Source organism: Corythoichthys intestinalis, chromosome 8 (genome assembly GCF_030265065.1).
Source record: "Corythoichthys intestinalis isolate RoL2023-P3 chromosome 8, ASM3026506v1, whole genome shotgun sequence".
NCBI lineage: Eukaryota > Metazoa > Chordata > Actinopteri > Syngnathiformes > Syngnathidae > Corythoichthys > Corythoichthys intestinalis.
This window is the reverse complement of record NC_080402.1, coordinates 23,758,267-23,777,772: the sequence shown is the minus strand read 5'-3', so window position 1 is coordinate 23,777,772 and position 19,506 is coordinate 23,758,267. Positions and strand designations below refer to the sequence as shown.

Here is a 19,506-nt window from a genome sequence, read left to right as displayed (position 1 = left end):
CAAAAAGATCATGTGACTAGCACCTTAGAACAGTGCTCTCTAACCCGGTTCTCAAAGGCCTGCAGTGGGTGCAGGATTTCATTCCAACCAGACAAATGACAACATTTTTTCACCAATCTGGTGTTTTACAAGTGCAATCAGTTGATTGCAATCAAGTGCTGCTTGTTTTAGCAGAAACCTCATTGGTTCACTATCTGTGCTGGAACGTCAGGAACAAAAACCATGACCCACAGTGGGCCTATGACGACCGGGTTGGAGACCACTGCCTTAGACTGTCATTTGCTTTGCTTAATCTAAACCACCCAAGGACCGAAGAGGCAAGATGGATGTATGTAATTTTTTCAAACCTAAGCTTTCAAAAGCGACAACAACTACCGAGCAAGAACCAAGGATTGAAAATGTGGACCATGAAACGCCAGAGAGCAGCGCCAAAATGGTGAGCGGCGTTTCAATTTGCCCCACTAAAGACGCTAATTGTACAAAAGAGCCACCATCAGTATCTTGCCAATGTAGTTACCCCTGTCCAAAATTGTATCCCCTGGCCGCGTGAGCGCACACACACACACACACACACACACACACACACACACACACACACACACACACACACACACACACACACACACACACACACACACACACACACACACACACACACACACACACACACACACATTAGTTATGTGTAGATTAGTTATTAGTAGAGTTATGTCCACTTAAACAATAACTGAAACCATAAAAGAACCACAGTTATATGTTTTGGACATAGACGTTTATTTAACTGGAGAAACTCCATACAGGGCTTGAATTACAGTAATAACAGTTATCGGCGATCCTACGAGGAAAACAGTATAACATTGCCTTTTTTTAAGTTCATTATGTATGTAACGTTATACGACAGAAATGTTATTATTTATTTATTTATTTATTTATTTTAATGGATGTGCTGTTTTAAAACCTCGTAGATAACTACATCACCAAAGCACGGAAATCAAGCAAATCAGTGCAGTGCCGTGGCTCTCCCAGGGGGATACAATTTTTCACAGGGGTAACTACATTAGCACGACACCGGCTGGCGGACCATGTTCAATGGATGACGATCTTGGCGAAATGTATAGTTGTCCTAAGCAGCCTAATTCAGAATTCCCCTCAAGAATAATGGTAAACAAAAAAATGCTCATTTTCAACTTATTATTATAAATATTCTTGTAAGTTAATTTTATTGCTGACACTGCGCTTCAGGGTCATCAACATGTTGAGCCCCCCTGGCCCAAAAGTCAAACTCCGCCTATGATCGCACTGTATTATTTGCATGTAATCAAGTGTAAGCATTACACTTGGATCGCTACTCCGGTATATGACTGGTATACATACCTGTATGCTCAGGGAAGAGCAACTCATGAATGCTCATTTGTATCATGCCCCCTGTTTTTGGCATGCCAAAAACAACAAAAACTGACAGTTTAACATCTTCACATTTGTGTACAATATAGACCTCAGTCTTTTGTTGTCTACAGCAATTATCATCAAACATGTATTTAGTACAGTCTTTAAGAAACGAACTACCTAATAGAGGCTAAAGGACTAAAAGGCATTGTTGAGGAAGCCATGTTGAAAACTTAACGGGAAAAAAAAAATCAACAATAATCATTTCCGTCAGTGACGCTTAAGCAACCCATAAAATCAAGCTCCATTATTTTGGATGGAACTCTTGATGATCCTGCCCAAATATCATGGAAGTATCTTTACATTCAACTTTGTTTGGTGTCTTGCTGCTACTTTGTTTTTGAAACAAAGATATTTTCTAAATGTACTTTTTTTTCCTTTGATGACGCCCTCTGGAGTCGGCTAATGTAGTATTGATGAAATGAAAAACAATGGCTAAACATTTGTACTCTCAGAGATTGTCTGAATAATATCTACCGTATTAGCCAGAATATAAGACATTGTTTTTTGCATTGAAATAAGATTGAAAAAGAGGGTGTGGTCATATATTCGCGGTCTAGACATTATACCCATTCACGACGCTAGATGACGCCAGATATTATTATTATTATTATTATTATTATTAGCGATATTCTGTTATGACAGATCTCAGCTACTAGTTTAACCAGTTTGCATTATTTTATTGCAATGTTTGTCCGTATTCAGATTTGTTTGAAGACTACAGTTACAGTTAGACTTCACTTCAGTTAATGCAGTTTTTGCAATTTTGTTGTTTTATCACAATAGATTGGTTTATTTACATTTCAGAGACCAGAAGCCATTCATTTACGAATGTGATTGCACTTTAGTTTACATATTTAAAGGTTCAGATATTAAGATTTGAAAGAGGCAAAATAACATGCTTTTTCTCTCAAATATATTGTTATTAGGGTTGTTCCGATCATGTTTTTTTGCTCCCGATCCGATCCCGATCGTTTTAGTTTGAGTATCTGCCCATCCCGATATTTCCTGATCTGATTGCTTTTTTTTTGCTCCTGATTTAATTCCATTCATTCCCGATAATTTTTCCCGATCATATACAGTGCCTTGCAAAAGTATTCGGCCCCCTTGAACCTTGCAACCTTTCGCCACATTTCAGGCTTCAAACATAAAGATATAAAATTTTAATTTTTTGTCAAGAATCAACAACAAGTGGGACACAATCGTGAAGTGGAACAAAATTTATTGGATAATTTAAACTTTTTTAACAAATAAAAAACTGAAAAGTGGGGCGTGTAATATTATTCGGCCCCCTTGCGTTAATACTTTGTAGCACCACCTTTTGCTCCAATTACAGCTGCAAGTCGCTTGGGGTATGTTTCCATCAGTTTTGCACATCGAGAGACTGACATTCTTGCCCATTCTTCCTTGCAAAACAGCTTGAGCTCAGTGAGGTTGGATGGAGAGTGTTTGTGAACAGCAGTCTTCAGCTCTTTCCACAGATTCCCGATTGGATTCAGGTCTGGACTTTGACTTGGCCATTCTAACACCTGGATACGTTTATTTTTGAACCATTCCATTGTAGATTTGGCTTTATGTTTTGGATCATTGTCCTGTTGGAAGATAAATCTCCGTCCCAGTCTCAGGTCTTGTGCAGATACCAACAGGTTTTCTTCCAGAATGTTCCTGTTTTTGGCTGCATCCATCTTTCCGTCAATTTTAACCATCTTCCCTGTCCCTGCTGAAGAAAAGCAGGCCCAAACCATGATGCTGCCACCACCATGTTTGACACTGGGGATGGTGTGTTCAGGGTGATGAGCTGTGTTGCTTTTACGCCAAACATATCGTTTTGCATTGTGGCCAAAAAGTTCAATTTTGGTTTCATCTGACCAGAGCACCTTCTTCCACATGTTTGGTGTGTCTCCCAGGTGGCTTGTGGCAAACTTTAAACGAGACTTTTTATGGATATCTTTGAGAAATGGCTTTCTTCTTGCCACTCTTCCATAAAGGCCAGATTTGTGCAGTGTACGACTGATTGTTGTCCTATGGACAGACTCTCCCACCTCAGCTGTAGATCTCTGCAGTTCATCCAGAGTGATCATGGGCCTCTTGGCTGCATCTATGATCAGTTTTCTCCTTGTTTGAGAAGAAAGTTTGGAAGGACGGCCGGGTCTTGGTAGATTTGCAGTGGTCTGATGCTCCTTCCATTTCAATATGATGGCTTGCACAGTGCTCCTTGAGATGTTTAAAGCTTGGGAAATCTTTTTGTATCCAAATCCGGCTTTAAACTTCTCCACAACAGTATCTCGGACCTGCCTGGTGTGTTCCTTGGTTTTCATAATGCTTTCTGCACTTTAAACAGAACCCTGAGACTATCACAGAGCAGGTGCATTTATACGGAGACTTGATTACACACAGGTGGATTCTATTTATCATCATCGGTCATTTAGGACAACATTGGATCATTCAGAGATCCTCACTGAACTTCTGGAGTAAGTTTGCTGCACTGAAAGTAAAGGGGCCGAATAATATTGCACGCCCCACTTTTCAGTTTTTTATTTGTTAAAAAAGTTTAAATTATCCAATAAATGTTGTTCCACTTCACGATTGTGTCCCACTTGTTGTTGATTCTTGACAAAAAAATTCAATTTCATATCTTTATGGTTGAAGCCTGAAATGTGGCGAAAGGTTGCAAAATTCAAGGGGGCCGAATACTTTTGCAAGGCACTGTACATTTTGGCAATGCAGTAAGAATAAAATTAATAAAACTCGGACGAAAATATACATTCAACATACAGTACATAAGTACTGTATTTGTTTATTAAGACAATAAATCCTCAAGATGGCATTTACATTATTAACATTCTTTCTGTGAGAGGGATCCACGGATAGAAAGACTTGTAATTCTTAAAGGATAAATGTGACTTTGTATATTGTGACTAAATATTGCCATCTAGTCTATTTGTTGAGCTTTCAGTAAATGATACTGCAGCCATTTAACTTCTGCCCAAATGCATGATGGGAAGTGCAACCATGACTGTGCGTAGGGGCACCAATTGATATATCTTCTCTGCCTTGGGAAAGAACATAGGGTGTTAAGAAAATCAACTACTACCTTTCTTCCCCACATTGCCTCCCACATTATTTTTAATTACTGAGAGAGGTATTGTAAGGCTTTAGCCACATATAAAATGGCTCCAAAGGCTGTCAAAATTCTCTTTACTCATTATACGCTGCCTTTTAGCGCTCTCTATAGGTAAAACGGCGTCTTTATAGATTGAACGCGGCAATGCGTGAGTGGGTCGTGCAGCGCATGCTTTAATTAACGTTATTAATTCAAAAAAATTATTTACCGCCGTTAACGCAATAAATTTGATAGCCCTACTTTAAGCCAAAACTACTCTGGATGAGTGCAAGACATTTTGTCTGTAACGTGAAATACAATTAGAAAACGATTTAAATAAAAAATATATATATATTAAAAAAAGGCATGTCCGATATTTTTTTTCCGATTCCGATACTTTGAAAATGACGTGATCGGACCCGATCGATCGGGATGTAATTGTTATAATCATTTGTTTCAGATGTACTGTAATTATTTCCTGTATAAAAATTAATTTGGTGTTTAAAATTTTTTTTTATCAAACCTGAGTCTTGAAAAAGATTGGGTCGTCTTATAATCAGGGCCGTCTTATATTCGGGCCAATATGGTAATATCTTTCTGGTACTGATCGATATTTAACACACAGCTGTCTCTACTTCCCATCTGCCTCTCGAACGCTGACAAAGCCATGATGTTTTCCCAGGTGTGTGACAAATTCCTCTCGGGATGTTGCGGCTTCGAGAGCCTGTATGACAGCGCTTTCGCACTGGGGAGCCAAAACACACAAGCAGGCTAGCACAAACACGCACACAAAATCTGCACGGGTGAACAAGAGCTCTGAAAACATTCCTCCAACACTCCCAAGAGAATTGAATATTTGGCTACCTCTGTGAAGCACAATTGCTTAAACAGACAGATTTTGATCTTCATCACAGCTCCTCAACCCTGACTAACTTGAAAGATGACCTGAGGGTTGCTAGGGCAACCATGTGAGGTGAAGACATTTGCGATCGACATCTCATGAGGATGACTGAGAGAGATGTTGGAGTGTCACTCAGCGTCTTAGTGTGCTCGCAGGGCAAACTGAAACATACTGTAACCTCCATCTTTTGACATAGCTCTCGTTGGTTTCTCTCCCCCTTTCGTCGTGTGCTCCCTCCCTCGCCTCTCCGGTCCTCGTCACCCCCTCTCTTGCAATGCGCCCCCCTCACCATCCTCTCTCCTCTCTGTCTGGGGTTGTGTGTGTTTGGCAACAGCTCTGGGTTTTCATGCAGTATAAGGCAGCTGGCAAACTACAGTATGATGCTGGGGAAAGACTACATGCTGGCTATTGTCATTGTCAATTACGAGGGTAGGTGTGTTTATTGGTCTCACTCTGACTGTCAGCTAGTTTGAGTCGTGCATGCGTGTGTGAGTGAATGGGATTCCAAGTTTTATAACCCAGGCAGTTTTTTAAATGTCTTCTTTGTTTATGTGCGTTCTTGGTAAAAGTCTGTATTGATCTAATCAGTGCACGGAGAGTGTATCTTTGCATTTAACAAGCAACATTGTGTGCATATGTATATTTTTTTCGAATTTTGCGACACAAGCTTTCCCCTCCCCCTTAGACTCAACTCGCAACATAGCTGGCTGCATGCTAATTGTAGCTAATGTGGCTGAATAAAAAGGAAAACATATTTGCATGAACTGTGCTCACGGTTAACCTCGGTGGCGTCATGCTGAGTCTCCACATGTTGTGACAACCCACCTGGAGTGATGCTGCTAGAAGGTGACGTTGCAAACTTTGAAGCACGATGCAGCCTTCGAGCCAAGGCTACTGGAGCTCTCGGTCTCTGACATCCACTCTCTCGCTCTTTTACTCTCACTCTCTCTCCTCAGTGTTTATGTGCCTAATCCACATTCACTTGTCTGCTGATCTCACACCAGTACACTCTCTGAAGAGACTAGTAGTTAGATGCCCTGACCTATTTTTGCTTAAGATAGAATGCTGCCAGAAGCTAATTCCTCAATCCATTTTTGGATACAAATCAGCACAAGGTTGATGTAGCCTTTTTTGATGGAGGACCATTAAGTCAAGAAAAATTATTTCAGGGCTGGTAATCACATACTTACTTTGCATTAGGCTCATGCCTGTAAACATGTGTGAAAGCCTCGGAGCAGACTTGTAGAGGACCTTGAAGAACTTCTGGCGAGACAGTGGGGAGTGAATAATTTAATATGACAGACGTTTCGAGGTCTTCTGTCGTCAGTCAGTCAGTTGTCCTTTTTTATTGAGATGTATTGAGTTTACCTTGGGGTTCTTGCGATTGTTACTAACCAACCCTTTGGGGGGTCTGTGCATGGTAGGACATGTATACTACTCACATCTCCTTTGGATTTGTTTTTTAATGAGCAAATTCAATTAGTTAATTCATTAAATTAGTATTATGAGTGCACTATATCCATTTTTTGAAACCGATAATGATAACGTCCTGCTCCTCAAGGCTGATACCGATACGATAACCGATAATATATATTAGACCTGAAACGAATACTCGAGCAACTCGAGTAACTCGAGTTTAAAAACTAATCCGAGTAATTTTATTCACCCCGAGTAATCGTTTCATTTTGATAGCTCTAAGCATCACGTTTTGCCCGGACTACTTTTAATGCGGGACAAGGCGCTGATGGAGGAAGTGGAGGAAGAAGCAATTTAAAAAAAAAAAAAAAAAAAAAAAAAAAAAAAAAAAAACTTACTACAGCCGATACAAACAATGCCTACGTTGCTAAAAACTAGCCTGCATGATGCTATGGTGGTAACAGGTAGTGTCAGATGCGTCTCAGAGATCACATGTATGTTGAACTAGATGCAAAATGACCGAGTCCGCGGCGTTAGTAAACAGCCGCCATCTTAAAGCAGTAGACTTCCAAGCGCTAATTAATAAGATTAATGTTACTGTCACTCGCTCACGTAACGTCAGCCCTGCGAAGGGCTAGGTTTCTGTTAATTATGACCACTGTCCATGTGTGGCTAACGTGTCTTACATACAGGCTTTATTTAATCTGTGAAAACAGCGCTGTAGAGTGATGAGGGTGTAAACTAAAACTTAATAATGCTAACTGTCAATTTTAGCTCAGTCGTCATTGATGGATAAAACACCAAGTAGCACTAGTCCCTAATGTGCTCCAATACAGCAGGTATCATACATTTATTTTGAACACTGCAAAAACTCAAAATCCTATCAGGACTTACAGTTTAGACTAATTTAAAACTTAAGTAGAACTTAAAAATAGCTTGACACAAATGGAAATTCAATTGAAACACGTGGGAAAAACATCTAACTTTTAAGTGGTGTGTGTTATCAAGCGTAATGTCATTTTTCGGTGAGAAACATATATACATACATATTATATAAGATCTAAGTTTGAGTAAAAGCAGTGAATTAGTCTTTTTTTTTTTTAAATTCTAGTTACATCTGAGATGCAATTGTTGGCTGTTTTCAACAATGTACATCGAAAATAAAGCCATTGATTGACTGAAAATGGTTCAATATTAGAAAAAATGTCTTGTTTTCGCATGTATATTTATAATTGCTCTTCACCTAAAAATGTTTTATCCGATTACTTGATATAATTTTCAGTCGATTACTCAATTACCAAAATATTCGATAGCTGCAGCCCTAATATACTGTATATATACTGTATAATTTTTAAATGTATATTCATCTGAGTTTTTGAACACCTGTCAGTCAGAAATACTAGTGGTGGATTCAGCATGGATTTACCTTTGACCTAACCAGAATTTTTATGATGACATGAACATTATTATAATGATCAAAACAACGACAAGAACAGTTTTGACTTCAAAAAAGTGCCTATATTTATTTTTTTGAGTTAATATAATTATGGTCAATCAGAATCAATCAGTCAATGTCATTGACAATGTGTTCCCCTAAACAATGAGCACTTAACTAAAACAAACATAAACCCAACAGGTATTGTGCTTCATCAGCAGATAAAACATTTGGTGCAACAGGAGAAAAGACTTTTGTGGTCTTGGTCCATGAAACAACTTTCTTAACCTGGCAATTATAGGACAGCAAACCTATCAATAACCAAAGGACTTCTTAAGAACTTGTACGAATAACACTGTAAAATGAAAACATTTGCTAATTGCTAAAGTAAGATCACTCGGTGATGGAACGATACGGCCTCTAGAATACTAGCAAAACTTTGCATACTGGCAAAACAGGAGTGGAAACAAAAGCACACATCCTAATCCACTGACACCGTGCCCAAAAAATTATATATTATCCAGAGGTTACGCTAGACTTTTTCGTTGTCTGTCATTTTGACTGACAGGGTCATAAAAATCTGGTCATAATCTATTTTTACCCGTCACTTAAAATTTTAAAATGATGATAATGACATTGTGGTGACCATTTGTTTGGCATAATTCACCTTCCGTACTTGTGTGTCCATTTGGCCGAGCACGTTACCGGCTACGACACAGTCACGTGACAGAGACACTTAAGAGCCGGCTTGAATAGAGAGTTCACAGAGAGCAGCAGAGCTACAGCGGCTGGACACAGCAATTCGAGCTAACAAGACTCTTAACATTGCATACCGCTTCAACATATTCAATAGTATTTAGTTTTCATTCATTTTTAATTAATATTCTGTCTGAACAAGCTTAACAGAGAATCCACACCGTGCCATCACACATCAAGCAGATGAATATGTAACTTTTTCTCCGCACTGACAAAAACAGCTGACTGTGGCCCTAGTAGCTAGGCTACATATGGAACAATGAAATTAACAGTTCACCTGTTGTGGCCTGAACGCATTCTCACACTTTCCTCCTGGTGCGCGTTGACTTGAATTGCGTGCCCGCTTGTGCAGTCTCTCTTTTTTCACCTCTTTTATCAACACCATCGTTGTTTTGGGGCTTTTTGAAGAAACTTCGGACATTCAGTTGCCTTGACATTTTTCAGAGTAAGGCCAACGACGTCATGCATCAAGAGAGACAATAGCTAATTAATATGCTCACTCGCCACCCTGTGGTCTGGAGTGTGATTTGCAACTTGTCAAAATGACAGATGGACTTCAGTTTTTTCCGTCACGGTTTTAATAAATATATGATATTATCGGTCCTATTAATAATGTTATCATATTTATTGGGATTATGTCGTAATTCCTGATATCGGAGTGATAATTATCGTGCACCTCTAATTTGTATATACAGTGGTACCTCGACATACGATCGCTTCGACACACGGTCTTTTCGACATCCGACGTAAAATTTGAGTCGCCATTTGTTTTTACATCCGACGACATGCTCGAAATACGACGATTTATGACAGCGCCGCAGTTACTTTGTTTTCCCGCAAGACTGACGCCCAGCGGATTTTCTTGTGAGAGAAATCAACATGGGTTCCAAGAATGTTAGTGCAGGTGGCGAAAAAAGGAAACAGGTGACGCTTACCATTGAAATTGAGAAGGAAATGATAGAAAAATATGAGCACGGTGGGCACGTCCATGAACTGACTTGACAATAAGCCCGTAGAATGTTTAGAATCTTGACAGTCCTCCTTCGACCTCTGTTTGCCAGTCTTTATAAGTTAAAGTGACAGTTATTATTGTGGTGACATCGCCAAAGAATCGCCAGCTTCGTCAGGTTTTTAATCATTTATTTCAGAACTTGTGCAACACAACATGCCTATTGTCCGCCCCAGCTTAACAAAGTGAAAGTAAAAAGCCCTCCCTCCCTCACTCTGTCAAGTTAGCCACACAGTGCATTCAGTTACACCACGCAAAACACATATAAAATACAAAAATAATATTAGAACCCCATTCGTTACATTATTACAGGTATTATTACTATTATTATTATTACTATTATTGTATTATTATTCCGATTTTTATTTATAATTTATTTGTTTTGCTCTGTGTAGTTGCTATTTGCCTTTGTACCAGCAGCATTTATTGAGGATTTAGTGTAGGTTTTCAGGCTGTGGAACAAATTAATGGGATTCTATTGTATTCTTATGGGAAAATCCTACTCGAACTACGAACATTTCGACTTACAAACAAGGTCCTGGAACGAATTAACTTTGTATGTAGAGGTACCACTGTACTGTATATTTCTAATCGTGAATCATTAATGCTGTTTTGTCTCCTAATGATCAGCAAAACATAATTGAAGAAAAATTAACAATGGGCAACGCGGTGTAGTGTGTGTGTATGTGTGTATATGCAAATTCCAGCATTGTAAAAACACCCTGAATGCATCAGTATTTCTAACTGTTGAGTGCAATTTGGAAAATAGCAGTTTGTCAAAAGCAAAAGTGTGGTTTAAGATGTTAAATACTAAGCGTCTTTGTGTGGCTTGAAAAGCGCGATAGAAATAAAATGAATACATGTATTATTATTAAATACTGCACATATTTTGTTTTAGCTTGTTTTCCAAATATGAACAGTTTTGTCGTGAAACATTTTATAAAGCACAGTTTGCAGGTGAACCAAAATTAACACAGAAACTTAGAAGCATGAAAAAAAAAAATCAAATACAGCTTGTATTTACAGATGTAATTTTTCCTCTTCTCTGGAAAAAAGGTTATTGATAAAGTTCAGTACTTTTTTTTTGTTCTCTTAATGTGTGTATTTGCATGCATGCACAACACTTCCCCCTAAAAGGCCAATGGTCCCATAGCAGGAACAGCACACTAAACAAGGGATAGCACATACTGCATGTAGATCAGTACTTCTCAAATAGTGGGGCGCGCCCCTCTGGGGGGGCGCAGAGCGATGCCAGGGGGGCGCATGTGTCCTCGGGGAACATGCTTTTTTTTTTTTTTTTTTTTTTTTTTTGCCGGACTGGAATAAAGTGTACTTGCACATCCACTCAGTGGGTGGCAGTGGCGCTCTCATTTTCAGAGTGCGTGCAGTATTTTTGAACTAAGGAAGAGCACTCAGAGTAAGCACACAGAAAACAGATACGAAGAGCAGTGCGCCGCCGCCTTTTTCGAAAGCTGTTTTCCGACCGGACTCACTCACGCAGCGACCCACTGTCTTCTCCGGTTCTCACGTCGCCGCCCGAGAAGTGTCGTTTTTGGCTTGGGATCGTCACCACGACCTCCCTCACCTACGGTTCTACCTCGGCCGCCGAGAATGCGCTTTTTTCGTGCCGTTTGCCTTTTAGCTTTGACTTTTAACACAGTGGGGTGATGAGGAAAGACTACTGTTTACTGTGTCTGAAAATAATAATAGCGGACTGCCAGAAGCCAAATCAATTAAGACGCCACTTAAAGACATTCGACCCCAATCTCATTGATAAGCCGCTTGATTGTTTTTCAGCGAAAACGTGCCGAATATTGCCAACAATAGTCCTGCTTTGTCAGTGTTGTATCAGTAAACCAGTGAGCATTGTTAGCATGCTCATTGCAAAATGACTCCACACCATTGCAAAGGAGGTAATACTGAGTGTGAGCAGCAAAAATAAAAACTGTCCTTCTGTCCAAGGACACTCTTTTTTTCCTTTATTCATTTTTGTTTTTTCGGTCAAATTTTTTGGCATATTGTCCTCATGAGTAAATGTTTCTAATCAATTTGAATTTGTTATTATTTACGGATTTTATTACATTTTATTTTTCTGTATCAAATGGTCAAAAATGTACCTTGAGTGTATTTTTACAGTTTGAATGTGACTTTTTTTTTTTTAATTCAGGCAAATTGATGCACGTCAAGTCTTCTCTGTTACAAACAAAACAATGTTAATAAAGTTATACTTTATTATAAGTTGATCTGTTACTTTTTTTCTTTATTAGAAAAAAAGGACACGATGTTAGGCAGATGCGTATTTATAATAGTAATTTTATAGACAAATAATACTATTTACAGTGGCGGCAGAGTTTGGGGGGGCACGAAACATTTACGTCTTGCTTGGGGGGGGCGTAACAGAAAATAATTGAGAAGCACTGATGTAGATAAAAATGCATAGACTGATTGATTGAAAACATGGCGAAACAAAAAGAGCACTTTTTAGCTGAGAAGAAAAGTAGAATGACTTATGCTATCTGCAAACGTCATTTTAAAATAAAACTACATTTGAGTTTTTGTAGCTCCATTAATACTAAGTTATTGTTCTGTGTAGTTAGTGGCTAGATCAGGGGTGTCCAAACTTTTTGCAAAGGGGGCCAGATTTGGTGTGGTAAAAATGTGGGGGGCCGACCTTGGCTGACGCCCTTTACGTAGAACAATATATTTAAGCAAATTTTAGCAAGCCATTCTGTGTGTCACATGTGCTTCATTATTTTTCTTAGTGCTGAAACGATTAATCGATTAACTCAAGTATTCGATTAAAGAAAAAAGATTCCAATTAAATTTTGCTGCTTCGAGTATTCGTTTAATTAAAGTGATACACTGCCCTCTAGTGTGCCTCATTTCACATGGCTGAATCCAGCTGCTCCATGTTAAGACCAACATAAGCCAAGTTTTTGTTTGAGTTAATGTTTTTTTTTTTTTTTTTAAATGCATTCATAATTTATTTTATTGGTATATTTAGCTTTTTTTTTGTGGGAATATGTGTCTGAACCATTTGTCAAGAGCTGTAAAAAAAATGTTTTTTAAAAAGCATCAGCGTTTTATAGCATTTAAGCTAGCAGATTTTTGCTATGTAAGTTAGCCATTGTTCTTTTGTTGATCCTTATTTATTTATTCATTTATTTTCTATACCGTTTAAGGCTCAGCTCAGGTATTTTAATTTTTCATGTTCCTTATCCGATTACTCGACTATTCGAACTAACTAGTTCATCGATTAATTGACAACTAAAATAATCGATAGCTGCAGCCCTATTTTTTTTTAATGAATAATTTCAACAATCTCGCAATTAGCCTTTGTGGCGTTCTCTTTCGACTCTCGGGCAAATTACTGCTGCTGTAAAATTAAACTAGCTTCAAGTTACTTCAATTTCTCGCTACGTATCTTCCCTGTAATCTTTTCGTACATGTCAGCGTGTCTTGTTTGGTAATATTGCCTCACATTGAACTCTTTAAAAACAGCGACTGTCTCTTTGCAAATGAGGCAGACACAGTTGTTGGGTATTTTAGTGAAGAAATTTCCACCTATCCTTGAAGCGTCGGCCGTCGCAGTCAACTATTTTTTTTTTTTGGTTGATTGTCGCTATTTTAGAAAATTGGGAGTAAAAGGTCACATGGGGTAATGTTGCTTGGAGTGCTGCTGCATTTTAGCTGGTAAACGAGGAGCAGCATTTAGTTTGTAAAGTACTTCATATGCTGGGAGCAGTACTGCTGACCAATTTATTGAGACTGTGTGCGGGCCAAACGTTAATGATTATTATGACAGAGGCAGGGGGCCGGATGAAATTTCATCACATGCCGCATTTGGTCCCCGGGCCGGACTTTGGACATGACTGGGCTAGATGATGAAGAGGTGGCTGTACTGCCAGCCATGATTGAAAATAGTGTTTTTATTATTTTCTTTTTGACATGGAGGGTACTTTAGATGGAAAATGCAGTGCAATATTTTTGAATGGAAAAACAAATTTCACCACCAAATTTTACCAATTTTACCTTGGAGCTGACTCTTACTCCACTCAAATTATTATATTAGCATGTCAGTGTGATATTCAAACACAAACTACATTAACATTGAGACTCAATCAGGCTCAATCAAAAAATCAATCGTTGAGAATGAATGTTCGTTCCTCATTTTTCCAAGGTTTTAGGCCGACTCTTTCCTTCAAAGTGTCTATGAACATACCTTTGAATGGCTAGAGAGATGATAAATAGGAACAAGTGTTTCTTGCATTTCTTCTTTCAACCGTCCCAAATGCGCAATTTAGAGAGAGAGCGCGTATAGCTCGTGCGAAAAATTGTTTGCTCTTCCAAGTTATTTTTTTTCCGGCTGAACAACACTAACTTAACGGAACATAACAGTTTGTGTGCAAGCGTCTGCATTTCATTCTAGTCAAGACCGACAGGGCCATCACTATAACATATCACCTGCTGTCGTCGACACGGCCCCTTCGGCTGTGTTTCATCAGCATGGTCAGCACATTAAAGGCTGTCCTTGCTCTCTCGTTCTCACTTTTTCCCTTTTCCTCTCGTTCGCATCCATGCATGTGATAGAGACTAAGAGCCGCTATCAAAATTTCAGCCTACGAGTTTCCATACACTCTCCTGTGTTTTGAATAGTTTCATTAGCTTAGTGAAGTGAAGAAAAAAACTGCAAACTACAGCCACAATAAATGGTTGCATGAATATCTTTCAGATATTTCATTATAGGACAATTGGATACAAATTTCAATGGATTTTATTTTGATTAGCATACCTCATAAAATCTTTGATAAGTGTATATAACTTGACTCCATCTTCTGGAGTTCTTACCATCACCTCAGGCATAATTTCGCTAGCGTCAAAATGTTATAAGCAGTGTTTAAATGTTTGCTACGTTTAGACGAGGAGACCTTTTATTAGAGATGTGAGTCCTGTTACAATGATTTAATGTTCACATTTCATCTCTGCACCGCATCACCGCGTGTTTGTGTTGGTGTCATCTCGATACCTGCTGTATTTCCTCCAAATGTGTCGCCATCAAGTAAATTATATTAGCCATCTGCTGTGTGATGTGCAGATGTGCTCTTTATAATACAGATATTTAAATCTCAGTGTAAACAGTGGCATCTGCAATGAATCAAGCAAACTTTTTGGGCCATCCAAAAAAGGAACATAACAAAAAAATAACAGATGTCCTCTGCAGTCACAAGTGTGCTGTGGTTTACAAAAATGATGTCATTTCCCTTTTGCTTATTTTGGCTTGTTTCAGCAATGGAAAGAAATGCTGCTCAAGTGAGAGTTCATGAGAACATAACTTTTCAAGCAGTAATCTACTGTAAAACAAGCTTTCTTTTGCTTTTATTTGCGTCACATACAAATAACGTCTAGAAAAGACATCACCGTGTTAGTTTTTCCAGCCATTAAGCAAGTCTCAATGTGGATTTTTCAAGACGGCGATACAAATTGCTACTCATCCATTTTCCCATAATAAATGTCAAACATAACTTGTTTTTAATTGAGTCAATATCTGACCAATATTAAATGGCAACACAAGTATATTTTGACAAAAATTACCCAGGTTACTATAATTCTCGGCCTTTTTCACGAATGTATCCGCTGTTATACATTGGAAAAATGGAAATCTGTGTCTCCTGACTTGATGAAAAAATATTCTTTATATTGGAATGCACTTGATCAAGGTCTTGTCTTGTTTGATGTGTACAGTTTTAAATATATATTTACCATTTGTTTTGTTAGAACTGTAGGTTAAAATATTTGTCTTATTCCCAAATTTTCCCTTTGCCTGAAACATACCCCCAGTGGTTCACTGTATTATTGGAAGAAGGAAGGACATTTAATTATCTGGAAGAAACCCAGTACATGTAGTCCCTGATTTATGAACGAGTTCCGTTCCTTCGCTGGCAGTGTAACCCAGATTTCCGCATAAGTCAGAATTAACCCTTTAAATACCTCAAAACATCCTCTAAATTAAAAACATCCTCTAAATTAACAAAAAAAAAACAACAAAAAACAATCCAAAAACATGTATTATACGTCATTGTACTTTCCTCGCCAAGACGTTGGAGCTACTGTAAGTCCTAGCTAGACAGTGAGCTAAGCTTCAAAATGACAATGTCAGACGTCCGTGTGGTTTGCTGACTTTATTCAGCTGCTCATGACATCAACGATTGCAGAATGAAAATTTTAAAAAAAATTAAAAAAAGGAATTAAATCAGTCTCATCTTCAATAACAGCAATTCAAATTTGCGTTTACAATTAGTTGCTGATACAGCAATAACAAATGATTAGCATGTATAAGTTAGCGTCCGCTCATCATCAAAAACAATCACACAAAGTCGCCCCACCTATTTGACCACAATTGAAAATAATAACCAATAAACAGAGCAAAAGGGGTTATATACATGCTTTTAATTTGCCTCTGGATGCTTCACAAGCAACAAATGTGCGCGCAGGCTGCGCTCGCTTAGTGTTGTACGTTTCCTGCGCCAAATTAAAAGCATGCATCACGAAACAAAAGTCAACATAAAAAAAAAAAAAATTAAATAAATAAATAGACTTAGACGTCGTAAAGTCAAAATCGCGCAAATCGAGCCCGTCTTAACCCGGGGACTACTTGTATGTGTGTGTATTCATTTGTAAACGATTAGGTAACGTCTTTCTTTCTCTCAGCAGATATCTGGAATGAGCAGTCATTCCAAACAGACCCAGACCTGCCGCCTGGATGGAAGAAGATCACAGACATGGCGGGTATCTACTACTGGCATATTCCCACGGGTGCTACCCAGTGGGAGAGACCCGCCACCCACCCTGCACCCCCTGGACAGACAGAGATCCAGGCGCCGGTTGACCACACGAGCTCGACACCGCGTAAACAGTCGCTGAGCTCGCTCAGCCCTTCCCCCACCACAGACCAAGAGGTGTTTTATTCTGGGACATTTCTTATGTTGAGATAATTGTAGTAATAGTTTGCTTGAGGAAACACATGATGGATAAGGCTTCAGCTGGCTGAAAAGTAATTAGGACAGAAAAAAGATAAACCTTTGAGAACTGTTAAATTTAATGAGGCGAAATATCGACAATTAGCGGCGTTTCCTCGAGGATGTTTTTCAATAACGGGGACAAAAATTAATTTAAGTATGTTTTTTTTTTTTTATTATACGAATGAATGAATATTATTTTAAATGTATTTTTATAAATGAATACAGTATAGCAATGAAATATTTTACTTTTTGAATTATTTTTTTAAATTAATTGAACAGAAATATTAACAAAATGTATAAAAATGGAAACTAATGGGCAAAAAAGGGTTCAACTACAATTAACGTTATCAGTGTGGTTGAGCTATGCATCAGTAAAAAGCTAATGATACCATAAACTGAATAGCCTCAACTCTGCTCTTTTGACAGAAACATTTCAATAATCTCATCTAACTAAATTTAGTCAGCAGTTAAATAGTGTCTAGCTATTAACATTAACGGAATGCTATTCGTAGTTTACTCAGATTAGCGGCACTGAGTTGACACATGCCAAATTAACTTGGAACTACTGTTAGGTTACGTAAAATTTGTGTGTCATCAATATTGTGAATGTCCGTTTAACTTTAATGGAATGGAAATAAGACATATATACTTAGAGCAGCTTGCGACCACAGTTAGCCCATAGTATCCCAAATAATAGGGGGCTAAGAGGACCGGATGTCGTTGATATTATATTTTCTCCATCCAATCTAAGATCCAAAGATGATGATGATGTAGAATTTTTATTATGGGTCATTAACCTGACAATGTATTGTTGTGGTTGAGGTTTGGTGCACTGCATCATACTCACTCTATTTTAGTTGATTTATGTAACAAGAGTGAACTCCTAACTATGTTTACTTTCAGATCATGGCTTTACCTTTTCTTAAGAGGGGGCATAGACTTCATAATGTAATTGACAGGACACTAGGCACGGGGGCGATAAATATGGGGCCTGCATTGTTGGCGGGCCAGTCAAATCCCTGAATTCTTTATAGATATGGACGTAAAACAGTCTCGATTTTTGGTTAAAAGCAAAAGAAACCGTGCAGGTAGCATTTATTTTATGTAAATATTGCGAATTATGATGCCAATGCCTTAGCGGCTAATTTCTCCATTTTTTTTCTCAACGTTTCAAAATGCATGCATGATACGAAAAATATAATAATTACCTTGAATCCTCAAACAAATCACTCCTGAGACAATCCTTCCTGTTTGTATGCGCTACAGCTTTCGTACTTTTTGAACCGAAATCCACCGTTAGTTCGCTGCGTGCGTGTGTTTGTGAGGGGGTTTGTGTCACAGTCTGTCCGCCAATGAGAGTTTACTAGCCAGAGTTGGCGACACCTGATTTAAGGCTTGTCAGATTATCAAACAGTCACCCGTTAAAGACACTGAAGTTGGTATTGATCTTCTATGCACGCCTGTAGGCTCAATCTGTACATAAAATGAAAACAGCAGTTTGAGTGGCCTTTCAAAAAGATCTGATATAATAAAAACAAATGGAGATGTACATTTTTGAAGGTAACCTATGTAGCTTTAGGTTTTTTTTTTTTCTATCAAGATCACAAGTTCCCAGTCTTATTGTGTATGATTTGAGGGTTTAGATAACACAGGATTGTGGAGCTTTATATCATTTTGACCCAAAACAATTCCTCCTCGACGTTATTATCTGTATTTGGCTTTGAATAAACCTGTTAAAAATGATATCAGCCATTTTCAAAGTTATTTACAACCTTTCTGTCGCTCATTGTGTTGCATTTGGGTCCCTATTTCCTATTTCAGTGAGTCCATTGTACGTCACAATGGCAAAATATTTTAGTGCAAAACCATTATTTTAACAATTGATTTAATCTTATGATTTTTTTGATTCTTTTTTTTTTTTTTTAAACTCTACTCTGTATTTCTAAATTATTATTAAATTATTTCAAATGGGAAAAATAGTTGGCTGGAATAGGCTCCAGTATCCCCTACAATAATGAATGGAAAAAAATGAAAACAATAATACATTATGTTTCAATCTCTAGTTTGGTTAGTTATATCATGATATAGGTAAATATGTTGATAATTGTTTTCCAAAGTGAAAGCATACAGGTTAAAACTGGAGAATATTTATCGTTGACAGACTAAAATTTGGACAATTTTAAGTTTAAGTGTATAAATAATTAACTGATGATCAAAACAGTTGTTGATTAATTTCATAATCAATTTGTTATTAATTGTTATACCGCTAAAATCTTAAGTGATTTTCTGTTCAGTTCTACCCTACTCTAAATTACAATAATAATTACTGCTCAGACAGCTTGATCAAAACTGACCATTTTTATTCAGAATTTTTGATAAATTATTATTTTTGATCTCTGTATATTGTGCAACTTTACTGAA

At 37.9% G+C, this 19,506-nt stretch overlaps 1 protein-coding gene across 5 annotated transcripts in view; it reads left to right on the top strand.

Annotated features, from left to right (window-relative positions):
* The window catches only part of apbb2b (amyloid beta (A4) precursor protein-binding, family B, member 2b), a 118,407-nt gene that overhangs the window by 47,524 nt on the left and 51,377 nt on the right, over positions 1 to 19,506 (top strand). For 3 of the 5 annotated variants that reach the window (XM_057844481.1, XM_057844478.1, XM_057844479.1), the window contains exon 5: positions 16,775 to 17,022. In XM_057844481.1, coding sequence (XP_057700464.1) covers positions 16,775 to 17,022 — 248 coding nt within the window. Of the gene's footprint in view, positions 1 to 4,543; positions 5,880 to 16,774; positions 17,023 to 19,506 lie in introns of those variants that run through there. The other 2 variants (XM_057844482.1, XM_057844480.1) reach the window with 2 other exon arrangements.